The sequence below is a fragment of the Equus przewalskii genome, chromosome 1, assembly GCF_037783145.1.
Source record: "Equus przewalskii isolate Varuska chromosome 1, EquPr2, whole genome shotgun sequence".
Classification (NCBI taxonomy): domain Eukaryota; kingdom Metazoa; phylum Chordata; class Mammalia; order Perissodactyla; family Equidae; genus Equus; species Equus przewalskii.
The window spans coordinates 154,000,242-154,026,848 of record NC_091831.1 but is presented as its reverse complement, the minus strand read 5'-3'; the positions used below and the strand labels follow the sequence as shown (position 1 = coordinate 154,026,848).

The following is a 26,607-nucleotide window of genomic DNA, read 5'->3' as shown; positions in this document are numbered from 1 at the left end:
ACTAAACCATCACAAAGAATTGAGGGAGAAATACTGCTATGCCTAATCCTACTGTAAATAGCTAACTGGGCCCGCTGTGTGCCAGGCACTATTTTAAACACTTCACATATATATTTATTAATATTTGTCTTACTAAATGGATCGCTCATTGGACAGACTTTTATTGAGCACTTGTGATTTCTAGTTAATCTCTCAAGCACATGGCATACAGGAACGAAGCTCCTCCTTTCATGGTGGTTGTGTTCTACAGTGTGTGGGGATGAGACCAAGTAACCAATAGGTATATAATGTGGCAGGTGACAAGTTCCATGGACACAAATGCCTCAGGGTAAGGGCTGGAGAGTCACATTGGCTAAGGGTACTCTTTCGTGTCGAGTCACCCAGGAAGCCTTTTCATGAGGCATCATTTGAGCAGATACCTGAATGTAGCCAGAGATTGAGTCATAAACATTCTGGGGCAGGTCAGGCAAAGGGAACAATGAAATATATATATATATCTTTGGTTTATGGTAGAATCCTGAAATCACACCTTTCATTTCTGTCTCAGGCACTGGTCAAGGTTTCATAAATCCAGTTTTTCCCCTTGGTTAATATCTTGGAGCATGTGGAAAAATCTCTTTTTGGGGCTGGCCCAGTGGCATAGTAGTTAAGTTTGCTTGCTCTGCTTTGGCGGCCTGGGGTTCATGGGTTCAGACCCAGGGCGTGGACCTACACACTGCTCATCAAGCCATGCTGTGGCAGCATCCCACGTAGAAAATAGAGGAAGATGGGCACAGATGTTAGCTCAGCAATGGTCTTCCTCACCAAAAAGAGAATAAAAATCTCTTCTCTTCACTTTTCATATTCCCTACTGTCACTTTAATCTGATCTTTAATAGAAATTTTGGTATTGATCTAGTCTTTTACTCTCTAATCTAACTTTTGTATTTTTCATATTTTTCTTTCCTTGATACATGTTTTAGCGATAGAAAGTCAATTTTGTTTCTGATAATGATTTTTTGTCTACTTTAATTGTTGTGTTTGTTGGAAAGTAAGACGCAAGCTATCATTAATCATTCATTCTGGCTAAAATACTAATGTGCTTGACTTTTCAGGCAGAGACACAGGTTGAATTTATATCTTGAGATAATGACACTTTAGTCCACTATTTACTGAATGTCCCCATCTTGAAGGCATATACTGAAGGGAATGCAAAGATGATGATGATGAGAGTCCCTCCGCTTGGGAAGCTTTTAATCAAACAGGAAAAAGCGTTAATTGTCAATAGGAAGCAGAATGTGCTGGGATTCTATTCCTGGATAATGGGGGTCTGGAACACATCCTAATAATAGCAATTACTTATGGAGCCCCTACTATGTATCAGACACTGGGTTCTAAATGCCGATAGGTCTGTCAGGTTTCATGATTTACCTGTAGTTTAGGTGTAGTTTGAGGTGCATAGAGATTCCATAGCTGAGGTTACCATGCTAAGGGGAAGAGCTGGCATTTGCACCTGGGCAGAATGGGTCCTAAAGCTGTGCCAAGGGGATGGAGGGAGGACACTCAGGACCTCAAGACTGTGAGTCACGGAGCCCAGGGACATCTGAAGTCTGAGGTCATGGGTATAGTTAGGATTTAGCCAGACGTTCTGACAAAGAAGGCTAAAGAGATTTGAGCCCCAGAGCAGGCCGTGGAGGGAGCAATTGAAGACCCTCTTCAGATAGTGCACGCTGAGTGCCAAATAAAGGGTTTGGAGCAAAGGGAGAAAAATGCTCTAGAAGTACTGAGGCAGGGAGATCACTGTGCCCTGGGTCTCACTTAAGCTAACAAGGAACTTCCTTTTACAATAGAGGTGGAAATAATAAGCCTTGATTAATTCGTTTCTTTTTCACCAGTGCTAATTTTACATTCAGTGTTACTTGTTTTCAACACTTCACTTGCTTTCCTTCTAGTTCTTGCATTCCTGATGAAAGTTTGGCTTGGTTCCCCTACTTGTAAGTTTCTTATGCCATTCCCCTTGCCTGCTTCCACCCCTTACCATCCCGTGAGGTCTTTTGGCTCCAGATCCCGTGTGTGCCCTGAATTTACTCGGCCTAGGAAAGCAGTTTGGAGAGTGGGCTCCATTTCTCTGCAGGGGGCTTTATGGAATTGCACCGTAAATTGGGAGAATAAAAAGCTGTTTTGCAGAAGAGGACACTGAGGTACAGAGAGGTTAAATGACTTGCAGAAGCCCCCTCTGTTAGTAACTGCAGAGCTGGACTTGAGCCCAAGCCTCTGACTTCACTGTTCCTCGGTCTGCACTGCCTGAGGGGAAACTATGCCACGGGAAGACTTTGATCAGTCCCGGACCAGTTGTGCCACGGGTGAGTGCTCCCTATTCTATGACTTAAAAAGAAGAGTTAGTAAACGAGTGGGTCTGTCTTCTGAATGAGACTCAGTGTCCCCAGTCAGTCCTGTAAGGGATTTTCAGAGCCAGGGCCCTGGGGTGAACCATCTGGGTTCAGATTGCGGCTCAGCCACTTACTAGCTCTGAGACCCTGGGCAAGTTTCTTACTCTCTCTGTGCCTCAGTTTCTTTGCTGTAGAATGGGAATAATGATAGTACCTACCTCAGAGACTTTTTTTGTGAAAGTGAATGTGTTACAACAGATAAAGCCCTAAGAAGAGTGCCCAGTACCATGGCAAGTGCTCACTAAATAGTAATTACCTTAACTATTTAAAGACATAGACTGTTCCTTCATCTTTCGCTTGAGAACATATGCTTAGAAATACTCTTGGCATGCCTAAGTCATGTCTTAGCTGCAGGCAGAAGCAGTAGGATTTTGTCAGCGCTAGGAAGACCTCTGACCATATCATACCTCTTCTATTTAAGTTGGAATTCCCTAAGTTGGCTGCACACCCTATCCTTCCCTTTGACAGGGCCACCCTGAAAATGAAAATACTCCTGTGATGGCTGACATATGTAGTCAAAATCTAAAGGGTTTATATCTGGTCAGATTTTGAAAGTGAATTTTCTTAAGGACAGGAAAGAGAATGTCTTATAAGTGAGAGGAAGGGAAACACAAAGAAGCTGTTTGGAGATGCCAGAGACAAAATATGCATCTAGAATAGTGTACAGAAAAATGTCTAGCACAGTTGGCCTCAAGGAATGAGTTTTAAATGGAAAATGTGCCATTTACTGTGGTGGCAGCACTCCAACTGGTATTTCTCTCAAGCCTTCCTCAGTGATGTCTGCTTGTGCCTCACGTGCTGATCATGTCTTCTACAATTTTCAGATAGATTGCATATTTAAATAAGATCGTGTGTGTGAGATTCCTTCAAAAAGTATGAGGCATTGTGGAATTTTGAGGCATTGTAGCCTCAGTTCAACTCTGACAATAATAAATACTCTAACTGGGCAGAACCTCTCATTTGAGGGCCATGGTATATGGGTGAGAATTTCTTGATGCTTTTGACATCCATGGCAGAGTACCACTAAGTGTGCTTGTAGGAGACAGAGGGGGTAGGTATTTTCAGGGTCTTTACTTTAATGTGTACTAAATTTTGACTCCACTAGGGCCATACCTAGCTTTTGGTTTCCAGTTCCCACCTCAGCAGATATATGGCTAGCACTGTGTGAAGTCTTGTAAGCTTGGCTTTTGAGGGTTCACTTTTTTATTTAAAAACAAAGAAAAAGGGGCCGGCCGGCCCCATGGCCGAGTGGTTTAGTTCGAATGAGTTCAGCTTTGGTGCCCCAAGGTTTCACCAGTTCAAATCCTGGACACAGACCCAGCACCATTCATCAGGCCATGCTGAGGTGGCATCCCACATAGCACAACCAGAAGGACCTATAACTAGAATATACAACTATGTACTGGGGGGCTTTGGGGAGAATAAGAAGAAGACAAAAAAAAAGGAAGATTGGCAACAGATGTTAGCTCAAGTGCTGATCTTTAAAAAAACAACAAAGGAAAGGGAGGCTGGCCCAGTGGCATAGTGGTTGGGTTTGAGTGCTCTGCTTCAGCAGCCCAGCGTTCATGGGTCTGGATCCCAGTTGCGGACCTAGCACTGCTTGTCAAGCCACGCTGTGGCAGCATCCCACATAAAATAGAGGAAGATTGGCACAGGTGTTAGCTCAGGGACAATCTTCCTCACAAAAAAATAAAAGAAAGGAGAGGGGAAGTGGAGAAATAGGGGCTTATTGCCTTCTTGAATTTCTTATAAAAGAGAAATAATGAAAGGAGAAAACAGATGGTAAAAAACTTAGAGGACTGAGGCGGTTTTCTTCCAGAATGTCAATTCTCTGTCTAGAAATAACCTAGGAATTCACCATGATTGAAACTCAGCTCATAAAGAACAGTTCCTTCCTCTTAAAGGAATCTAATTTTATCAATTAAAGCAAACATGTGGTGGGAAAAATTCTCTTCATCTGAAAGTTCTCCTCAGTGTTGTGAGCTCCCCATTTAGTCCCCTGGGTCAGCACCCAGATTTTGAAACAGAAGTCATGATGCAATTGAACCATTACACCTTGCTTTTGGAAACACTGCAGTGTAGAACGTGGAGATGTTTCTGCTTGTCCAACTATTCTGTAAGTCCAGATATGTGCCAGTCAGTCATACACGGGGATCTTGTCATTAGTAACACTCATATAGCATGGGAGTTGGGAACTTGAGAAACTACATGGTATTTGCTCATTTGATCCTATGTTCCCAAGAATCTAGAGGCCATTGTTGGTCTAGATACATTTGATTAATCCCTCAAGTATCAGTGGATCAGATTCTGGGTTTTAAGGAATTAAATGGTCTAATTAACTGAATCATGAAAATGCTAGTGATTATTGGAATCTACTGTTTTTATTTGAAGTGAAAATTTTATGATGTGGAGTATTATGAAATATAGCTTAAAAGAGCAAATATTCTTTTCATTTCAAAGAAGAATATATACCATAATGTGTACAAAAAAATAACACTAGCTTAGGTTGCAAGTGATTCTGAAGGTCAGCTCATCCAAGCACCTAGCTGTTCATGGGGGTAAAATCAGCAGGACCTGGTAATGGATTGGAATCTGAGATGGGTGAGGGATTAAGAAGGACTGATAGAGCTGTGGAACTGGTGGATTATGCTTTAATTTCCTCAGAAGCTCTATCAAATAGTCACCAACATGCACTTAAAAATGTCCAACGATAGCAAGCCTTCCAAAGAAACCCATGTCGTTTGGATGACTTTGATTCTACCTTCTTTGGGGTGGGAGCCATCTTTATCATTGAGTTTCTTCTCTTTCTTATACTTTTCTGTATCCTTTGCTGCTTCTTCACCCTATGTAAGCTTAATAACCCAGCAGTCACTTGTTTATGGGTTCCAGTGAGGCCACATTAATAATAATATCCTGTTGTGGTGAATCTTACTTCTTTCCTGTTTACATGGGACTCATCTACCTCCTAAAACCTCCTTAGTTATTTCCTGGAGTTTTCTGTGTGCTCAGTGGACTGTCATACTGTCCTCCAGCCTCATCCTCACTGCATGTTGTCCTGGCCTCTGCTGCTGGTGCCTTCCATTAAAACAACACCCTCTGAGCACAGCAGGCTTCTGTAATGGCCTTTTGGAGTTCTTAGCGCACTGAAGGAGATGGTACATGGGGAAGAAAGGCCCCTTCTCCGACTCTGGCCATGCCTTCTCACCTGAGCCCTGAAGCAACACTGCTTGGTTTCAGTCTTACAAAGTCTTTTAAGAACACAGAGAAGTTTGCTACCTTCTTTCCTTTGTCTAGGTCAGATGCTATTCTTTTCTCTCCATTGCCTTCATCTTTTTTTCTCTCTCCTCCTATCCCTTACCCACAACTTCCCCTCTCTCTCCAGATTCCTATAAGTATGACCCTTTCCTTCTTCCTGTTCCTCTAATCCCCAGAACTTCTCCGTTTATCTGCTCATATAATAAGCTCATGAAGGATTCCTTGTCCGTCAGTTTCACAAAGAGTTGGACTGGATATCCTAGGCTGGGCTCAGGTATGTCATTCTGCCACCCAACAACTTTAGATTGAGGTTCTTCAGCTGAGCCCTCATTTTCCTGTGGGATATACGATGCTGCTCTTTTATCAGCAAGCCTCTGGGAAGAGCATCCTTATACTTTCTGCATCATTTCAGTGATATGGCTCCCATCCCTATTCTTCTCTTCCTCCTACAAGTCAGTCTTTACTTCTTCATCCTTTATATTTTCTCCAGCTTTATTGAAATCATTTGCTTTCTCTTCTCCTTTTTCCTATTTTTTAAAATCCTTTATGATAAACTAGAGTATTGAGAGACAGTCTTCAGGTCCCCCCTACTCAAATGTACTGTACTGAGAGGACTCTTGACTTTGGGGTTAGACTGACCTCGTGTTGAAACCCAACTCTCCCACTTCCTTCTTGTGAACTTCAGTTATTATGTTATATAAAATGAAGATAACAACCTTATGAGCAGAAGATAATTGCTGGAGTTAAATGAGATAACAAATGGCGAATTTCCAACTCAGTGTCAAAACACGTAACCAGTGTCAGTCTCCTGTCCTTCTTCCCTTTTCTGTCCCATCCCTTGGTGACAAGTTGCACTTAGTTGTGTAACTGGCCGCAGTTCATCACTGCGTGCAGATCCACATGACACTCCTTTCCTCATCTTGTCGTCCTTCTCCCAGGTTGCTCGTATACCTATAGCCTCTGCGTCCAGTTCATCGTGGGACCTTGAGCTAGTATGGAGATTGATCGTTTAGTCCGAAGCCCACGTGTGCCACCTCTTTGCACCTTAGTAATAGCATCAAATTTTCATTAATACTGTAAAATTTGTGAACACCTTAAATGTATAATATGTGTCTCCCATTTGGATCATTGTGCTTTGTATGTCATGCCTGGCCCCACATTATAATGGCCGCTCATGATATTGACACATAGTTGTATAAATGACCACATTTCTGACTGCAATTGTGAATATGTATTCATTGTATAGATTTTACTGAAACATCTTAGAATTGAAAAACTAACTGTAGTTATGACTGTATTAGTGACATTTTGGGTCTGGGAAGACAATTGAGGCCGAGGAAAAGGAATGTGGAAATGAGATATCCTGTCTTCCAACGTCAAGATTTAAGAAAATCCCATAGTACATTTTCCCTCCATTAATGATTAAGATTCAAGAACCATTGGTGGGATTAAACTTGTATGTCCTGAAGCTGTTTATATTATAAAATGTTGGTATTTACTAAAATATTTGCTGTTCCAAAGCATGCTTTTTAGAAGAATGATTTGAGTGCTGTCAATTTATTTGGCTCAGATAGGCCCCAGTGCAGCCGAACGGCTGCTTCTCCTGATGATGTCAGGCCCTTTAAGAAGGATTTTCTTGGTAAATCCTGATCTCTTAATCCACACAGAATCCCTCCAACTGGCAAATTGATTTATTATGCAAGGATGTGTCCACTTTAGAGAACGTTATTACTTAATCTAATGGCGAAAGAGTACCTAGTAGTGTGGCCCTAGTGGTCTCATCTGATTCAGATTTACTTTCCAACTTGTGAGACAGAAATTTGTGCCAATTGCAATTTTTTGTAAAAGGCTGTAAGCTATGGAACCCCAGGCCTTCGTTTCCTTCTCAGTCTGCATTCTACCTACCATTGCAGACCCATTTGCTGTACTTATTATGTATTTGTTTTATTTCAAACTGTCTGAAATTTTCCACAGACAATGTAAAATCTTTCTGATGTTAGAACTGTGCTCAGAGTCCTTCAGTTCCCAGGGGTTCCCTTGTGTGCTGGTAATGGGGAGAGAGCCACCACTCCCTTAAGAATCAGAACAACTATTTGTCTCAAAATTCAATTTCAATTTTTTTTACTGCATATATTTTTTTCTTCAATATACCTATAGGTTTTAGCAATCTCAAATTTGGAAATATTCTTATTAAATTGTTTTATGTTTTTCAAAGGATTTTGAGGGGAGGGTGTTTTTGTTTTTTTTTGTAGGGGGGTGGGATTAGTCCTTAGCTAACATCCACTGCCAGTCCTCCTCTTTGCTGAGCAAGATTGGCCCCGAGCTAACATCTGTGCCCATCTTCCTCTTCTTTGTATGTGGGACACCTTCCACGGAATGGCTTGGTAAGTGGTGCATAGGTCATGCCTGGGATCTGAACAGGCGAATCCCAGGCTGCCGAAGTGGAGCACGTGAACTTAACCACTGCACCACCTGGCCAGCCCCGTTTTGGGTGTGTTTTGAATCCCAGAAACAGATTTCTAGAAGCAACATGAGGCTCCCATAACAGGTTTCATCTAGGGCAACCATAATTACATCAAAGCTTTGGCTTTTCTATCAGTTTCATAAATGTGTACTTAGACATTTACCTTTATTCTTTCCAAGCCTGCCATTTGGATAGCTGCAATTTTTGATTTCTGATATAATATCATTTTTATGTTTTTGCCTTTCAATCGAGATCAATTAACATATTGTTGAGAATGAACTTGTGACGTCATCTGGAAATGCTTCTGAAACTGTATGTAAATGGTGTGAAAGAACTCAGACACCTTCTGTGTGACATATCCAGTTGTAGAGCTGTGGACATATTTTTGCATAAGGTAGTGACATTTTGAGTGGCAGTCAAATGGGGAATTCTCAGAGCAGCTCAGTTTATCGACGGAAGATGTGTACTGAGCCCAAGATGGTACCTCTTCCTTTGCTAAGCTCTTAGATCTGACTGTAGCTGCTGTGACGTAGAAGGTCTCTGTCTTGGGACCTGTTGAAATTAGGGATAAAATAGTTACCTTTTGTGGCTGAGACTTTAATTCTTTTAAATTCAGATGTCAAAAGATAGGGACTAGTTAGACATTGTTTAGATATTCCCTTAGCAGCTTCCAGCCTTCTGCTAAAGGTCGCATGGTTTAAATGTTTGAGCAGACGTAATTCCAAGTGTCCATACCACAGCCAAGCTCCTGATCACGAGGGGGACTCTTCGAAGGCTGGGGGTGCTCCAGTACTTTTTATTACATCTCCTATGGTGGAAGCTTACCGACATTCAATCATAATTCTCTTACTTTACTTGAGGCTAATTTAATGGTGATGTCCTATTTTAACATTTCTCACTTCCTCTGGGGCATTGTGGGACAATTCTTTTTCTAGGCGCTAACAGAAACATTAAACCGTGAGTGCTAACATACTTTCAGGACTAGGAGGAATTCCTAACAGGAATTTTGCAAACATTACATGCTCCAAAATTTTCTTTGCTGCCAGATGGATAATTTATATTCTGGCTAAGAGGCACACAGTTCATGGTGTTACTTCTTAATAGCCACAATCTGTTAACCATCTTTTTTCCAAAGAGAAGGGAAAGAATCCTTATGTAGAGATGTTAGAGGTCTCCTGAGTGTCTCCCTTAACAGATTCATTATCTCTCCCTGAAGTTTTAGGAAATGCACTATTTTGCAGCTTCTACATGAAGACTTTTAAGACAGACAGGCTTGGATTCAAGTTCCTATTCTGTGACTTAATAGCTTTGTGACTTTGGGCAAGTTACTTAACCTCTCTAAGCTTACATGGTTCTTAGGGGTGAAATGAGAGAATTACTGATACCCATCTCATAGGACTGTGAGAATTAAATGAATGAGGCATGAGATGCACTTAGCTAGGGCCTAGTACTTGTTAACTCATGAAATGGTGGCTAATATCCCCTCCTCCTCCTCTTCCCTTCCTCCTTCATTTCCTCCTCCCCTCCTCTTCTTCCTCCTTCTCAACCAAGTATGACCCTACCTATTTTATTACCACACCTCTATCTTTAATTTTTATGGATTTTTACTGCCTGCCCCCCAAATTATTATCTTCCTCCCTCTTCATTAGTCAACTAAGGAAATGAGCTTGCCAGACAGCAGTGGTGATTCCAGCTGTCTTGCTGAAACAGACATGGACTCTGGCTTGGCATGCAGTGCCTCCAGCTCTTGGCCCAGCACTTTCCTTACTGGGTTACCCTGTGCCTTTCTTGGGAGATCCTTCTGTTAAACACTATATAGAGAGAGTTACTGTTATTGTGCAAAATACGTCTCAAAATAACTAACTCTTATGGCAAATTTCATGAAATGACACTAGATTAAGATGAATAAGGGCCTTATTTGATCTCCATGGTCAATGTAAGAGTCTGTGAAACTCAAACACGAATGAGTCTTCCTCAACAAGAGCAACAAAGCAAAAAGGAAACAGACACACCTTAAGAAACCATTGCCTATAAATTATAGTCCCTTGTAGGTTTTTGAATATTTAATCAGATGTAGAATTCTTCTAAAAAGGTATCTGCTTCAAGATTTTAAAAAGTCCTATTTAAATGAGAACCCTTTACGAAGGAGTAGCTTTGAGCCCACTTGCTTCATCTATGTAGTACTACATTGCGTTTAAAGTTCTATCCAGCAACAAATTTTTTTTGTGGCACTTTGTTTTCTTATTCTTCTTTATTTAAAAAAGTGTCTGTCAGCTTAAGTGGTGTAGTAGAAAGAGCACTAAACGGGGAGTCCAGAAACTTGGATTTGAGTCCCCTTTCTATTGCTTACTAGTTTTGTGACCAGGGGCAAGTCACTTTAAACTTTCTGGTCTCCTTTAGTCTTGCTGTGTGTGCAGTGACAATGACAATATCCGTCATATCTGTCTCACAGAGTGGTTGTATGGTTAAATGGAAGTTCAAGCCCAACCAATTCTCTAATGGAAATTTTATACAAATGTCATGTTATTGTGATGTATGAAAATATTTGGAGCATTTTATAAAATTAAAACACCATGTGATACAGTTAAAACAGGTTTTCTTCTAACAGAGGGGCTATAGGGGGAATGGAGAGATGGCAGAGTAGCTTTCTCTCTGACAGTCCACGTGTTCCTCCCCACCTACTTGAGGGCTATGCTCTATGGCAGATCTTTAAACAAGAGAGTGGCCTCAAAGCACACTGCCTGGGTCCTTACTCCTTCATAAAATGGGACTGCCATGGTCTGTTGAACAGAAAAGCCTATTTAAATCCCTTGTTCTAATTGGAAAGACACTGTTCACGAGCAGCTTCCTTAATTTGGAAACACAAATTTGCCTTAACAGAAGCAAGGAATGTTCCTGATTTAAAGTTCTCATAAAAGCCAACTCCACAGAATGGGTTCACATATATAAAAAGGTACTCCCAATTTGAAAAAGGAAGCTCTCTTTGTCTTACCAAGAATGTACCAAGCCCACCTTTGTGAGATGCTATGCAGTCAGACACTGACCATTGAACCCTGAACATTCAGTCAGTAAGAATCTCAAAGGTGCAGATTCTTTTCTTAAATTATAGGGAAAGGGTTTGTTCCCTTAGTATGCTCATATGTCTCCCACAGATGATGATATAAGCTAGATGGTGACATGAGTCCCAGGGATGTGTTGAAGATTTCAATATCTTATATTTTCATGGAGATCGTGTGGAAAGCTGATATTTGTTTATCTTTGTGTAATGAAGCTTTGAAGAGTTAAGGGAGAGGTGAAGGAAGGATCCTCTGAAATCTTTGAGAAAATCTTCAATGCTCACACCTCATAGCATATTAGAGTATCTGAGTGGGTTAGTTTATGGAGCAAAAACTAATAAACAGAAAAAGGAGCCCTTTTTCTTATCCTTTGATAATCAGCTATGACTTTGGCTAGAAATTTGTTGACCCAAAATAATTCTATTGACCAAGCTTTGGCCTCTATTTTATTTTTGCAGAGATTTGCCAGTACGTTATAATAAGGCCTAGCTTGGAGTATTGGTCGTTTTATACTCAAATCAGAGTTTCAAAGGTAGAAACTTGGCTTCTGCAGTATAGATTGGCTTAGAGCTTTCTTTCTTGTGAGATTGTAAGCATGCAAAGAAAATCATAAAATTATAGTCTTTATGAAGAAAATAAAAATCATTGAGATAATATGTGTTCTCTCTCAATTTCACTGCTTTCTATCTCATAATCATCTTCTCCCCTTTACTTAGCCCTAGTCTTTGAGTGTGAAACAGCCCTCCATGTCAAGGCTGCTCCTTCCCATATGTCCTCCATCCCGTGTCTTCTCATTTCTCTGGTGCCTTCCTTCGTCTATTGTCCCATATTTTCCCCATCTTTCACTTGTATCATCAATATTTCCCTCTTCACTACCTTCTTCTTTTCAACCTAAAAACGTGCTTAGGTTTCCTGTGTCTTAAAAAACAAAACAAACGTAACAGCAAAGACGAAGTCTTGATACCTGTACAGGTTATTACTCTTATTTCTTTTTCAACCATCAGCCTTCTCTCTCACTCTTTGCAATATGATTTCGTGTTCTATTACTCTACTAAAATTACTGTCTAAAACTCTGCCTGTAATCTCCCCTTCTAATTTGTTTCTTTTTCAACCTTTTTCCATAATTTGATGTTTTCCAGGGCTTCTCGTTCTTGATTCTCTGATCTCTTTCTACTCCATTCTGTTCTGACATTACTGCTAAGTTCGTCTTCCTTAAGTTTAGTGCTGAACGTGTTACTTCCCTGATCAAAATCCATCAATGGCTTCTCATTCGTCTCTAAAGTTAGCATTATTTTCCCACCAACCTGGATTCAAATCTTTCTACAAAGCATTATCACTCTATCTTTCTTACTTATCTCTCCTGACACGTATCTAAAAAAGAGAGAAATATTTCCCTTTGTACACGTTAGTGGATTTCCCAGTTTTGTATAATGCCCCTCCTCCTGGAATTCCCTTTTCTTAACTGTTACCTGTCAAAATGTTACCCTTTAGTGGGGAGCTATTTCAAATGCTTTCTTCTTCCTAAAGGATTTTCTGATCCTACAAACATGATGTGGTCCCTCCTTTCTTTGACCTCCTCTGATCTGTTCTTTGATATCTTACAGAATGGGTCCTTAGTTATTACTCCTATATTCTCACTCCTACAGTGTGTAGATTCTTTGAAGAAAAGTTCCAACAGGGGGAAAAGAGCTAGAGAGCTATTGCAGACTTATCTTTGTTTTTAGATCTTCTATTTGAAGAACAGTAGCACTGCACTCAGCTCAAGGGTGGGTGGGAAGGAGACAGGCAGGCACTAACTTGTTCAAAATCACACGAGAGGCAGAATTCAAAGCTACCTGGGCCTGAATGAGCAATAGGAGGAGCAGTAACTGGTGCCCAGAAGGAATACCTGTAGCTGGGGGAAGGTATCCAAGAGGAGCTATGGTCTACACTAGAGGACATGCCTACTGCAGAACCATAGCCTAGAAGGAGCCAGGGAATAAATATCCTGATCCTTCTTGCATTCTGCCCTCCCATCTACTGCTAATACTTCCCAATGGCTACACCCAGTAGAAGCCAGAGTGCAAGGGAGCTTGTTGGTTGAATCCTTAAAAGTCAATATTCTGGTGCTTAGAGTGGTGTGCAGAAGGGTAGAGCCTAAATCTGAATGAACAAAGAGACAATGTCCAGTTTAATAATGGAAGTTACAGATAATCTATCTTAGCAGTCTTAGGTTTAGATGGAGTCTTAGGGCATGACTGTGCCAATAGCTGAGCAAATTAAGGTTTGCGTTGGCCTTTTAGGGCCATAATCAATTAGGAAATCTATAGTAAGCAGACTGAATGACTGCAGCTAATTCTTGGATCTTATTTTAGGCATTGGTGAAATATGTTATGAGCAGTGAATCACATCTACTTAAAGGCAGTAATTTCCCATTATGATGAGGTACAACAGATATTTCCATTTTGGGTAGAATGAAATTATGTACTTGCTTATTGGAAAAAGAATCAGGGAAGAAATCATCGCAGCAGTGTTGTCTTGGAGAGAGTGTCAGCCTGGAGTTTGCCAGAGGAAATGGAAGATGTGAAGACTCCCTGGGAAACAAAGTGCTTTTACACTGAGCACGACCAGAGAAGGTCACTTCGTAGACCAAATTAAGATGTATAATTTAGTGTGTGATGCCTGCAGAGCTGCTGCATTTTAGTTGAAGTAGAATGAGGCAAGGATGCTTGAAATAGTCTTGTGAACTCAGCCTGGAATTGTAGTGCTGGTGTTTTTAACTTCACTCCATATTGCTTTCCCTGTTATTTTGCCTTTTTTCTCCTAAGACTTACAGTTCTTTTTCCTCTGGTTTCTCAGATGGAAAATATGTGTGATGATTCAGCACTGCACCCTGATTTGCTAATGGATTGTCACAGAGAAGTGTTTGCCCTGCTCTGAAGCCCTGTTTTGATGTGGCACACAGTAGAGTGCGAGACTGAAGTTCATTTGCTCAGGGCATATATTTTTTCTCTTCAAAGACGAGGAGTTTTGTGGGTTTTTGGCCATCTAGTAGATGTCACCAAATAATATTTTGAGTTAGTGGATTGGAACCTTAGAAATTAAATTTCTCGTTTCACAGAGGACATGAAATTTGAAAGAAGAAAGTGCATGAGATACATTTATCCAGATACAGACACTGGCAGGGATGCCAGGCTGATGGCTGAATCCTCAGTCTTTTATTTGGTTGAGAGAGAGATTGGGAAGAACCATGGATAGTTATTCTCTGCTCCAGAAGCAGCCCTGTAAATATTCATTGATGATAGTGGAGGGTGTGCACAATGATTTTGATAAAAAATAATTTCAAACTATAGAAGAGAATGGGGAAGTAAGAGTGTTTGAAAAATGTATGTTTGCGTTTCTTTGCAGTGATCTATCTTAAATTGTTTGGACTTTCAATGTCCAAAACTGTAGCAAAGCTAATTCTGAAACTCATTGTAGGACCAGAAAACATGAAATAATCATTTTTCCCCATAAGTTTTCTCTAAGTTATCCTGTGGTCACCAAATTGAGGCAAGTTGGGTTGTCTTTGTATCACTGATGTATCAGTACCTATGCTCTTGTGCAGTCAGAGGAGAAACTTGTTCTTTTGAAATGACTCCACCTTATAATTAAAACAATTCACTCCACTTCTCTATCCCTACCTTTCTTTGAAAATATGTCATTTGCTTGAAATTTTTGTTAAATGGTAAGGCCTAGGGAGAGAGGTACTAAGAGTGTCTTTCTTACTTGCTTATGTGATCATTGGAAACTCAGAAATTATGAATACATGGCATGAAGAAGTCCGTTTGTATCTTGATTTGGACCCCCGAAGCTGTTAGAAGAGTGTTTTATCTTGAAAGCAAAGAATAACTCTGCAATCCTTTTTTTTTTTAATTTGAAAATTTCAAGAATGGGGCACCTTTCTTTTACAATTGATGTAGACTTAGTTTTGCTATATATCCTGCCACAGACCACATGGCCAATGTTGAGATCTACAACCTAAAAGTCACTCCTTTCATCTCTTCACCCCGTGGTTTGATCCCTAGTTGAAATGGTCTTTATTGTGGTACAACAGCATGGTTGTGACTTTCACTACTTTTATACACTATTCCTCTGCAAAAGGAAATGTAGCAATAGAAAGGAAATGCAACAAGTTTTTAAGAAGGGATGGTGGATGAGGCTGAATAAAAGAATTTAAGGGTATAACTGGGTATGTGACTCCTGTTGCTGTCGGGGAAGGGAGGAAGAAAGGCTTGCTTGTATTATGGAAACCCTATGGTTTAATCTAACACTAGCTTCTGAGGCATGGGTTCTGGTATTGGTTTGGCTACACTGATTGAAAGATTTTACAGCTAGGGTTTACAGACTTATAATAAAAGCATCATAAGATGTTGAATAATTTAACCTTAATTTCTTTAACTACAAAATATAGGGAATTATCTTACTGTCCATTTCTTTCTTAGCCTTGTTTGAAGTCTCTTTTCCCTCCATTCACCCCTTAAATATCTGTGTTCCCAGTACCGTGTTCCACAACTTTTGCTTTTCTCAGTCTGAATACTTTTCTTGAGTAACTTCATCCAGGCCAATGACTTTTAACTCCATGTCATATGCATTCTGACAATCTTTGTCTTTTAATGGTATGTTTAGGCCATTTACATTTAACATAATTACTGATATGTTTAGATTTAGGTTTACCATTTTACTATTTATTTCTGTTTGTTGCTTTTGGTTTTTGTTCCTCCCTTTCACTTCCCCTTTTTTGTTTGTTTTTTTTTTTTTGAGTTATTTGAACATTTTTTATGATTCCATTTAATATGTCAATGTATTTTTGATTATGTCTCTTTGCGTGTATAATTTTAGTGGTTGTTCTAAGGGTTACAATATGCATACCTAACTCTTCACAGTGTAGTTAGAATTACATTACTATTATACTTTACCACCATATAGGTCGCTTTTTGTACCCTTTTTTATGTTGTAGTTGTCTTGGGTTTTATATGTACGTATTGAAGACCCACCAAACAATATTATGTTTTTTGCTTTCAACTGTCAAATATCTTTTAAAGAACTCAAGAGAGGAATAATATTATATTTATGTAGATATTTACCATTTATGTTGCTCTTCCTTCATTTTTTTAAAAAATTATTTTATTGGGGTCATATTGGCTTATAACATTGTGTAAATTTCAGGTGTACATTATTATATTTCAGTTTGTGTATAGATTGCAACATGTTCACCATCGATAGTCTGGTTTTTATCCATTACCACATATATGTGCCCCTTTATTCCTTTCACCTTCCCCCCTTCCCTCATTTTCAATGTTATAAGTTTCTTTCTGGCATCTCTTTCACTCTCTCTGAAGAGCTTCCTTTAGCAATTCTTTTAAAGTGGGTCTGCTGGCAACTACTTCTCTTACTTTTCCTTCATCTGAGAATGTCTTTATTTCACCTTTATTCTTGAAGAATATTTTCACTGAATATAACATTCTGGGCTAACAAGTCTTTTCTGACAGCACTTTGAAAATGTTGTTCCACTTCCCTTTCTGTGAGCACTGAGTACTACTGGTACTTCTGGGTTGACCAGATGTCTGCATTTTTTTAACTTTCTCACTCTTAACTTCATCTGTCTTCCTCAAGGAGTTTCTATTACAAAACCCTTCCTCTTTTCCTGCAATCAAAATTTACTTTTGTATAGCCTTTTACTATTTAGAACTATTTAGAAAAGACCTGAGGAAAATAATTTACCAAAGATATCAGTGGTTAATAAATGGTTATTGTGTTACCCTTCTCAGGGGAATTTCTTTTAAGCATGGGAATCTTGAAGACTGGGCAGTGCCTTAATTTAAGAAATGAAGTATTTTAATATAGAATTCTAAGCTGCCTGCTTTTGTGGGGGGCATGTTAGCCACAGTGACATTCCTGGGATCCCTCAAATGACATTAAGGAGCAACCACCTTCACTGCTTATGTGACATTTCAGCCATTTTTCTGGTGAAAACATTGAGAATCCATACAGGGCCAGCAGTGGCTTACAGATTTTTGCTTTTTCTCTGCCATTCCATTTGGCTTCAGATAGGCAAGAAGTAGGGAAAAAAAGAAAAGAAAAAAAACTTGATTAAGACTCCTGAGTTATTTATTTAAATTTTAAACTTTAAATTTTTCACTTTTAGTGCTTTGGCAAAATATATGAATTGTGCTCAGAAGAGACTCCAAATTTGTCTAATACTTTTCCCTCACACTGCTTTAAGTTAAATAGATAATTAATCTCAAATCTTAGAAGGTGCTTTTTGGAGAGTAAAAAAGCTTGACTCACTCTTGCAAAGTAATATTCCAAATATGAGTTATTAACGTGACTGTATTTTCTAAGGATCTCCAAGTTCCCCCTTTGCTCAGGGTTTCTGGGAGCTGTGTTAGCTCTGTTTTATAGAAGGACCTAATGTGAACCCTTGAGAAGTTGAGAGACCTTCTCTAGGGTATACAGTGAATTCCCATGTGGGGAAAAGGGATTTTGGTCTTGGGGCTAAAGTTGGAGCACTCTCCCATCTCTCAGCTGTAGAAAAGTTCTGTTGGTCAAGGGCAGGGTGGGAGTAGGAAACAAGTTGCAGTCAACCTCCTGGCTGATGCCTTGAGCTGGTTGAGGTCAGCCAAGAGGAAGGATAAGTCGTGGTTATGCTTTGATTTTTGTCGGTGGGTGATTTATGCACTCTGTTAGACAAGCTGCTTTCTTCCCCTGTTCCTCTAACAGGCAGTCTCATTGCTGGAGATGACTGTCAGCTGCTTTCCCTGCATAGCCACCGTCACATGCCCCGGCACTGGAGACTGGAAAGCCTGACCACAGACCAGCATCTCCGAGGCATGAATAATTAGTTAGGCATAATGGAAGGCACTCACTGCACCCTCCAATTGCGTAAGCCCATTACCGAACTCTGCTACATCAGCTTCTATCTTCCAAGAGGAGAAGTCAGAGGATTTTCATACAAGGGCACCGTAACTCTAGACAGAGCCAATAAAGGGTTTCATAACTGCTACCAAGTCAGGGAGGGGTCAGACATCATCAGCCTCAGCCTGCAGCCGAATGAACATCCAGGCGACATATTTTTCAAGCAGACTCCCACGAAAGACATTCTCACTGAGCTGTACAAACTCACAGCAGAGAGGGAGAGACTGCTGGCCGATCTGCTGAGCTCAGACCACATCCTGGGCATTACCATGGGGAACCAGGAAGGGAAGCTGCCGGAGCTGTCGGTGAGCCTGGCCCCCGAGGACGATGGTTTCCAGAGAGCTGACGACTGGCAGGGGGAGCCCCCCGTGGGCTGTCTCAATAAGAGGAGCACCCATGGGAACAAAAAGCCCCGAAGGTTTGGTGGAAGGAGGGAGAGCTTTGAGACGCTTCCGCACAAGAGGACAAGAAGAAAAGGGCGTGGGCGCCAGGTATCCGCTCCGCAGATGGGGAAGGACCAGGTCTGTTCCAGCAACTCCCTTCCTCTTTCTCGAGTGAGGCCTAATCTTTGGCTTCTAGAGGAGAGAGGCAACTTGTTCCCAAATGGGGTACTTACCTCTTCCCTGCAGAGGACAGAGAGCTGCCCTCTAGAGATCCCCAGGACACTGGGCCCAGACCCTGGCTTCAGGAGCTTTGGGTTGGCTCCTGAGGATGCTGAGCTTGGAAGAGGAGGGCTGCCCGCTGACTGCAGCTCCACAGAGCCAGGAGGTGGGGGTACCTGGGGGCCGCAGAGGGGGCCTCAATGGCTGGCACATCAGCAAACAGGTTTGTCTGAAAGTCACGAGGACCCTGAGAAGCATCCAGAGGCAGAAGGGGGCCAGAGGGAGAAGTCTGCTGAGAAGACTTGCAGGAAGAAACCTGTTTCCAAAGTGGTGGCTAAAGTCCAGGATCTGTCGGCTCAGGTGCAAAGAGTAGTTACAACGCATCCCGAGGGTGGGGGGAGACTTACCGTTTGCCCCACGGCCCAAGCGGAGTTTATACCCAGAGTGGACTTGCTTACCATCCCAGGAGATGAGGCGGGGCCCCGTGGCTCCAGGCAGCGGGGCAAGGAGCAGCAAAGGGACAGGTCATTACAGTCATCAGCCGGGAAACGTGCACCAGCCAGCACTGAGTGGGCTGTGAACAAGGTCCTCTTGAAGGTGATAGAGAGTGAGAAGTTAGACGAAGCCACTGAGGGGAAAAGGCTGGGCTTTCCCCTCAGCACGACAACCACCCACACCCTCCAAGACGCTAGAAGCAAGAGGAGAGCTGGGCTGCCTCTGAGTGGCCACAAAACCTTGTTTCTGGATCTGCCCCACAGTGTAGGGCCTGACTCCTCACAACCCGGAGGTGATGAGAAGAGGTCGTCCCCTCCAGCACTGGCAGCTCCCAGTATGGTATTTAATAATTCATCCTCTCAGTCCGGCACACACAAACGGGTGTCACCTGTTCCCTCGCCTCTATCTCCAAGGCTCCCCAGCCGTCAGCAGCATCACAGGATCCTCCGGCTCCCTCCACTGCCAGGCGAGAGGGAAGCCCCTCTTGATGACTCTCCTGGTAGAAAGAGCAGTGCCTTCTCTGAGTCCCCCTCTGCTGACACCTTGGAGCCACTATCCTCTGCGAAGGTCACGGAGACCAAAGGAGCCAGCTCGGCCTCCCTCAGAGCAGACCAACCTCGGTTGGTGCCTGGGGAACCTTTGGAAAAGAGCTTGGGGCCTGGGAAGACCACAGCTCAGCCCCAGCACCAGTCACCTCCAGGTTAGTCTTGTTTAAGATACTTTCAATCTGTTCTTGGGCGATTCACAGACTGTCAGTCTGCTTCTGCTATGCAGAGACTGGCTAATTAACAATGAACCAAAATTCCTAGTCCTGTTAGTCAATTCATCTTGCAGCAAGAAAACTGGGAGTGGTGTAGGGGAGTATGGAGATGGTAAGGGTGGTGTTGACTTACAGGGTCAGATGTGTTGCTTACAGAAGCAATACTTTGTAAATGTCAATTTTTATTTTTGCTTTTGGCATACTCTAAAGCTGCCCCTATGGTTACTTAACATAAGACTCTCAGCGGAAACAGGATGGCAGAGAGAAGTAGCAACTCCTCCCTGCCTTTGATGGCAACCCTGGGTAATTGGCCCCTTGACCCAAATTCTGCTGTTCATGCTGCTGGAGTAGCTTGGGTTTGCTGGAATTCTCCAAGCAGAAGAGCAAAAGCATGCTGTGTCTTTGCTCATCTCTCTGTTATTAGAGGTTTTTGCTTGTTAGTAATCACCTTTATAAGCATCTTATTTCATGACAAAAACTGTGTTATTTTGTTTTACTAGAAGAGAGATGAATTCAGTCTAACTTGAAGAAGCTTGGATCAGATTTTCTCTTTTGACCTCTGTTTTTTAATTTCCCAAACAAGCTTAAAGTAATGTTTATTCTGAAGTTATAGTTTCTTTATTTTGGGGTTTCTACTGTTACTAGTATAACATCATGTCTTCTGCAAGAGGTGCTAAAGAGCCAATCTGGCTTGTATGTTTAATGTGATTTAAAATTTTACATGAAAATAATTTTGGGGGTTCTATAGGTGGGCTCAATAAGACCAAAAAAGACAGTGTATAAGAAGAGCCACTCCTGTATTCATTACATTTTCCAGGCCATGTGGCCAGATGCTCAGGGTTGTGTATGCCGTTGTGTAGGTAATAGGTTCTTTTTCAGGTGATAGGTCCTTTCACAGCATATGGTCAATGCCTTGTCTAGGGGATGGCTTGTAATATGATATATAGTCTCTTAAAGGTTAGAGAAAACAGCATGTGCAATGTTTGAGATAAAAATATCTATCTAGGAAAGAGAAATTTCAAACGCTTTCTGTTCATTTTGAACTCTTGACATTTTATAAATTTCGCTAAATCATTGATCCAGGGAGTGGTTCTTTAAAAATGTAGTACATGCTTTTCATCTTGTTTTTGCAAAATATTAATCTCAGTTTGATGAGATGTGCTACTTTCATAATATAACTAAGCTGCCTCACCAAGAAAGTCATAGAATTGTAGCATGTATCATCAAACCCTAGTGATGAAATTCTTGCTCCCTATGGATGCTAGATGCTTGGAAATACTTGGAAATACTTGGAAAGATAGTCCTCTGTAATTAGTAGGTGAGAAGCATTTGGAGGCATGGGTGTGGGCTAGCTTCCTCCATTCCCAAGATTCCTTTTAGAAATCACACCAAATTCTAGGATTCTTTGTGCCCCTCATCCAGAAACTGCATTAAATATGTTGAGCTTCAGGCAATCTTTTTTTTTTCCCCCTGATTTAGAATTATCTTTTTATTTTGTTGTTGTGTTTCTCCATTAAAAAATATTATAAAAACTCTATTGTATCTGGGTCAAGGCAGGCACACAGAGGACATTCAGTTTCTATGGTGACTGACCTTGAGCCCCCTGAGGGACAAGTTCAGCAGATGATTACACTTTCCCTTGGCCTCTCCATACAATTGCTCAGAGCCATTCCCTTTCCTTCGGCCCTAGCCTTCCACTGGGATCTTCATAGCACTTTCGGGAGCCAGTCATTAGAATCACAAGGACTCCTTGGCAGGCAGACTGCCTGTGCCTCTAACCTTATAAAAGAAGTTGGAAAGCAGAGGAATAGGAGTGGGAGAGATCTTTTTCTTGGCATGGATAACTTCCCTTTTGCTAGGACCCTCCTCCAGGACATCCAAACATCATCTATTATCATCTGGTACTTCTTGGAAAAGCATGAACAGAGGGAGTTCTCCAAATAGTGACTTCGATCTGTATCTTGTGTCCCTGTCCCCTTTCTTCCCTTTAATTGGCCTTTTCTGTAGCCATGAGTCCTCTTCATATTCTGAGTCCTTCAGTGGCTTCATGCCGCTGATGGGTCCACATGGGGAGAATTTTCCTGCTTCCAGCTGCCTTTGTCTCTCACTTTGTTCTCCCCCACCCCCTCCCAGCAGAGGCCTTGCACAGCTCCCAGCAGCCCAGACAAGGGGTGTGTAATTCATTTACTATCACCGCACAGTGACCCTTTATCTGAATCCACCCCCACCTTTCTCCCATGTTAGCTATTAACCAGTTTGAGTTTATGGTCTGTGGACATTTATTTCCTGTGGAAATAACATCTAGGTAATTTATTGAAGTGATGTGATTAAGATTATTGAAAGCTCTCATTAACTGTTCAAGTAAGAGATTAAGTCTGGCAAAAGTAATCAGATGCATTTCCAGTTGGAAGACTTTAGTATTATGGGCAAGTAGTCGTTCCCAGGAAAGAGTGAAATCCACTTTTCCTTCTCACAGGACCAAGCAGTAAAAATAAGCATTACCATCCATGCAGGAAATAGCGTAAAGGCATCACAGAGGCTATTGGTCAACCTCCTATTGGCTGTGTCATTTTCCTAATTCTTCATTCCGAGGGCCACATACTGGAATTTCTTGTCTGGTGGTGATATGATCAAATAGTGAATATGCTAACAATGAAGGGTGGCCAGATTTGTCTTCTCATGGTCGACACCCCTTTTCCCCCCACCCCACCTTGGAATTGGTTTTATACTATTTTATTTTGGGATGGAAACTGCTATAGAATGCTTCCAAGCCTTTGTGGGACGTGGCATTTTCTCAAACCTTGAGGGACTCTAGTTGGGTTAACCGGCATAGCAGTGTCCTTGGGGCTGGAATTCCTTCCTGTTTTGCAGGCTTCCATTTTCCTTTCATCTGAAATTGCTCTTTTGATGCCAGAAGAATCACATGGAACTTGGCTCACTCTATTCCAGAAAATGCCCACTGCTTCAGTGTGCTCCTCAGCAATCTCATGATCTTTTTCCTTTGATTGAGGTCGCTGAGCTGGTGATGGAAGCATATGCCCCAGGCATAGTTCTTCTTGATATTGTGAGTCATTTGATGAGTGCTCGTGCCCAGCAAAAGATGTGGTTAATATCAACTGATTAAGGGTTGAGAGGCATTTTTGTAATAGAGTTTATTATATCTAGTGGCACTGTTAAAGCTTTGATTTCTCTCTAGGCATGTATTATGAGTAGTAGATATTAATATTATATTAAATTCCCATATTAATATTGAGGTTTGATACAATTCCAATAAAATTTTAAAGACGCTTCATGGCATTAATGGACATATGTAGCCATTTAAGGTTACCACAGAAAATATGTAGTACATAGAAAATTATCTGTAATTGGTGTTGAAAGAAAATAAGATTCAAAAATTGTGTATAGCATATTATACCCATAGAAACTAAATATAGGACTTAAATTGACAGGAGATATGTTGCTATACACTTTTGATAAAATAAGGGGGTCATAATTGGAACTATATGTAACTTTGACCTAGCAACCCTACTTTTGGGAATTTAGCTTACATAAATAGATGTACTAGGAAGAATACACGCGTAAGGGTATTTACTGCGGTATCATCGTTTGTAGTGGTAAAAACAGCTGGAAAAAATTTGAATGTCCATCAGTAGAGAAATGGCTAACTAAATTATAGTACATTTATTCTCTCTAATATTATGAGGCTATTCAAAGTGTTAAACTAGATCTCTATCTAGCAAGCTGCAAAATAACGTATAGCATGCTCTCAATTTTTTAAAGACAACAAATATCACCTTTCTCCATATATGGGCATATATGTTTGGTATGGGTTTGAATATCATGGAGACAGGTATAGAAGAAGAAAAACCAGGCCGTTCACATTGTTGATCAAGGGGCAAGGCAGGGTCAAGGTGGGGAATGACATGAAGGAGAAGGATCCAGAAACATTGGGGAAGAGTATTAACTTCTTTTCTTTACATATTTACATTGTTTCATGGTTGTGGTAAATGTGTTACTTTTACGATTTTTAAAGAGTGATTTAACTACTTTTTAAAGAAAAAGACAAATACAACGCCTTGAGTGGTTGTGTGTGTGGGGGGGGGGGGGGGTGAGAGGGGGTGGTAGGATTATAGCTAAACCACACTTTTGTGTATTTTCCCCATGTCCTTTAATCAAGTAAGAAGCTCAGCATTGAGACTATAGCATTGTGACGAAGGGAAATAATGCAGGTTGCTAGAGAGCTGTCAAAGCAACGCCCAAGGAGAACTAGTCAGGGGGCCAGGATTGGAAGAGAACAGAGCATAATCCAGAAACCAAGAGAAGAAGGCAGTTCAGAAAGGCTTTGGGATGGGACAGGGTCCTGACAGGGAACAGATACCCCCAGGCCTGAAGGAGCAAGGGAAGCAGTGGTCACTGAATCCCAGACGGGGGAGCTTCACAGAGAGGACCACATGGGAGGAACAATGGCCTGTGGTAGACACATCTCACAGAGAGGAAACTGCAAGAATAAATATCCTGGCTTCACTCTCCTTTCATCTTCTGCCTGAAGTCTCCTCTAACTGAACCACCTGAAAGGTAGAGTATAACGGAACTGGTGGAGATCTACAAGGTCAGCCTTCCAGGGCCAAGAGCAAGGTGGAGAAGTGTCACAGTGGGCCTGGAGGGGCAAAGGGGAGACCGAGAGGATGCAGGTAGGTTGAGCCATGAAGACCAAGAAATGTAGACAGATGGAATGGTATTTTAAATGGGCACGGGGTAAAGAAGAATGTGTATGTGTGATGTATGTTTTGTTATAAACAGTGGTTATCTTTGTAATAAATGATTATTATACTCTGTTTCGTTTCTTTGTTGTATGACCTTTTTATCTCTAAATTTAATTTGGTTAAATCTCTCTTTAATTGTTAAAAGTTCAAACACAGGAGAAGTAAAAGGATTGGAAGTGCTTGTGATACTTTTCAGCCCATGGATTCAGAAAAAATTATCTGGTTTTTAAAAGCAAAGTTCTTATCTTTAACAGTGATTGATACACATTGTGGTTGGTTGCTTTTTGTGAAAAGCACAAAAAGAACTTAAAAATATCTTCCCCAATTATCTCAAATTAAGAATCACTAATTAGCATATGAAATATGAAATAAATTTTATACTAATGAACAATTTGTATTTTGAAGTCAGTTTCCATATAAAATAAATGATGAGTGTTTCTCTCATTCACATTTTGTTTTCCAAGAGGGAATATGTTTCAAAGACCGGGACCATGACCAAGATCTGATGTTTCAAAGTCCCAAGCTTGCTCTACATATGCGAATTTTTTCCCATTAATTTCTATCGTGCTTTGAAGATAGCACCTTCTATTGAATTGTTTTTCACTTGTCTCTTTTCTCTTCTTGGATACAGAGCACAAGATTTAAAACAGGGGTGGCAGTCTGTGATCCTAGGCAATACACATGCATCTAAAATAATTCAAAGACATAGAAATGGCAGAATTAACACTGTGGTTAAAAGTAATAGCCAATGAAAAATCTAAAAGAGAAAACCACTTTAAAAAAATAGATATTAGATTTTGAAGAGAAATCTATTGCACATGTTTTTTCATGTAACTCAACCATTCTGCCTCAGTGCGTTGTTGGTTGGGGTGTAAAAAAAGACAAACTTTTAAAGTTGTAATTGGATTAAAAGGACTTTATCAAATTGGTAAAGCAAAGCACTGAATATGGAAGGTATCTGTTTTGTTTTATTCCTCGTGGACTCTTGTGGGAGAGAGTGCTTTTTGAAACCAGTGGACGCTTCTCTGGGCCTGCTTTCTCCTTCTTGCTAACCCTTATCAGGTAAATGTCTCTCACTGCCCATCTTAACTTCATCCACTTTCTGATAACTTACAAGGATAGGAACTCCTGTTAGATAGTTCTTAAATGGGAATCAAAAAATATTTCATACATTTTTGTGGCCCCTGGGCTGTGCTGTTAGGCCATACTATCCGCCTAGAGTTCCTCTATGTGGTCTGGCAGCTTGGCCTCCTGCCATGCATGTTCTGGAATTTCCTTACTCTCATAGAAGGTCCTAAGAGTTTTTTCCACAGTTCTCGATTGTTCTGGTACATTGAATCAGATGCTTTCTGTATGGCCCAGAACCATATAGGAAAGAACTTGAAACTAGGTCAGAACTGGGATTTAGATATGTTCGGGATGTAGAAGGACTTGTGGGGTCCTTGAAGGATATTGAACAATAGGGAGGAATAATGGACAGTGTAAGAAGGCGGATCATGAGAGAAGAAGAAGTCTGGGCCCAAAGTCTGTGCACAGATACGTCCTCATCCTCCTAGGAGAGCCCCTACACTCGAGGGAAAAGCAGCTTCGGCGTGGAGGGAAGGAAGAACTTTGTCATGAAAGCCCCACAGTTTGGCAGTGTGGAAGAGCTGTTCAAGAGAAGCAGAAATTTTCTGGCTGGCTATCGGGAGAGAAGAGCCCCAGTTTCAGTGTTGTGGAAGAGCTTGTTAGTAACCCAAGGACAGCAGAGAGACAGCAACAGAGCAGAACGGTGGCAAGGGCAGCAGACTCCCAAGCATGGAAACCTTGGGGGACCCCTGTGGAGCATAACAGAGGAGGTAAAGCCCA

At 41.2% G+C, this 26,607-nt stretch overlaps 1 protein-coding gene across 8 annotated transcripts in view; it reads left to right on the top strand.

Moving 5' to 3' along the window:
* Window positions 1–26,607, top strand: part of FMN1 (formin 1) — a 383,790-nt gene that overhangs the window by 17,006 nt on the left and 340,177 nt on the right. For all 8 annotated transcript variants that reach the window (XM_070584360.1, XM_070584371.1, XM_070584336.1 and 5 more), the window contains one exon: window positions 17,945–19,936. In XM_070584360.1, the coding sequence (XP_070440461.1) occupies window positions 18,076–19,936 (1,861 nt within the window). In that variant the 5' untranslated portion in view covers window positions 17,945–18,075. The remainder of the gene's footprint in view (window positions 1–17,944; window positions 19,937–26,607) is intronic.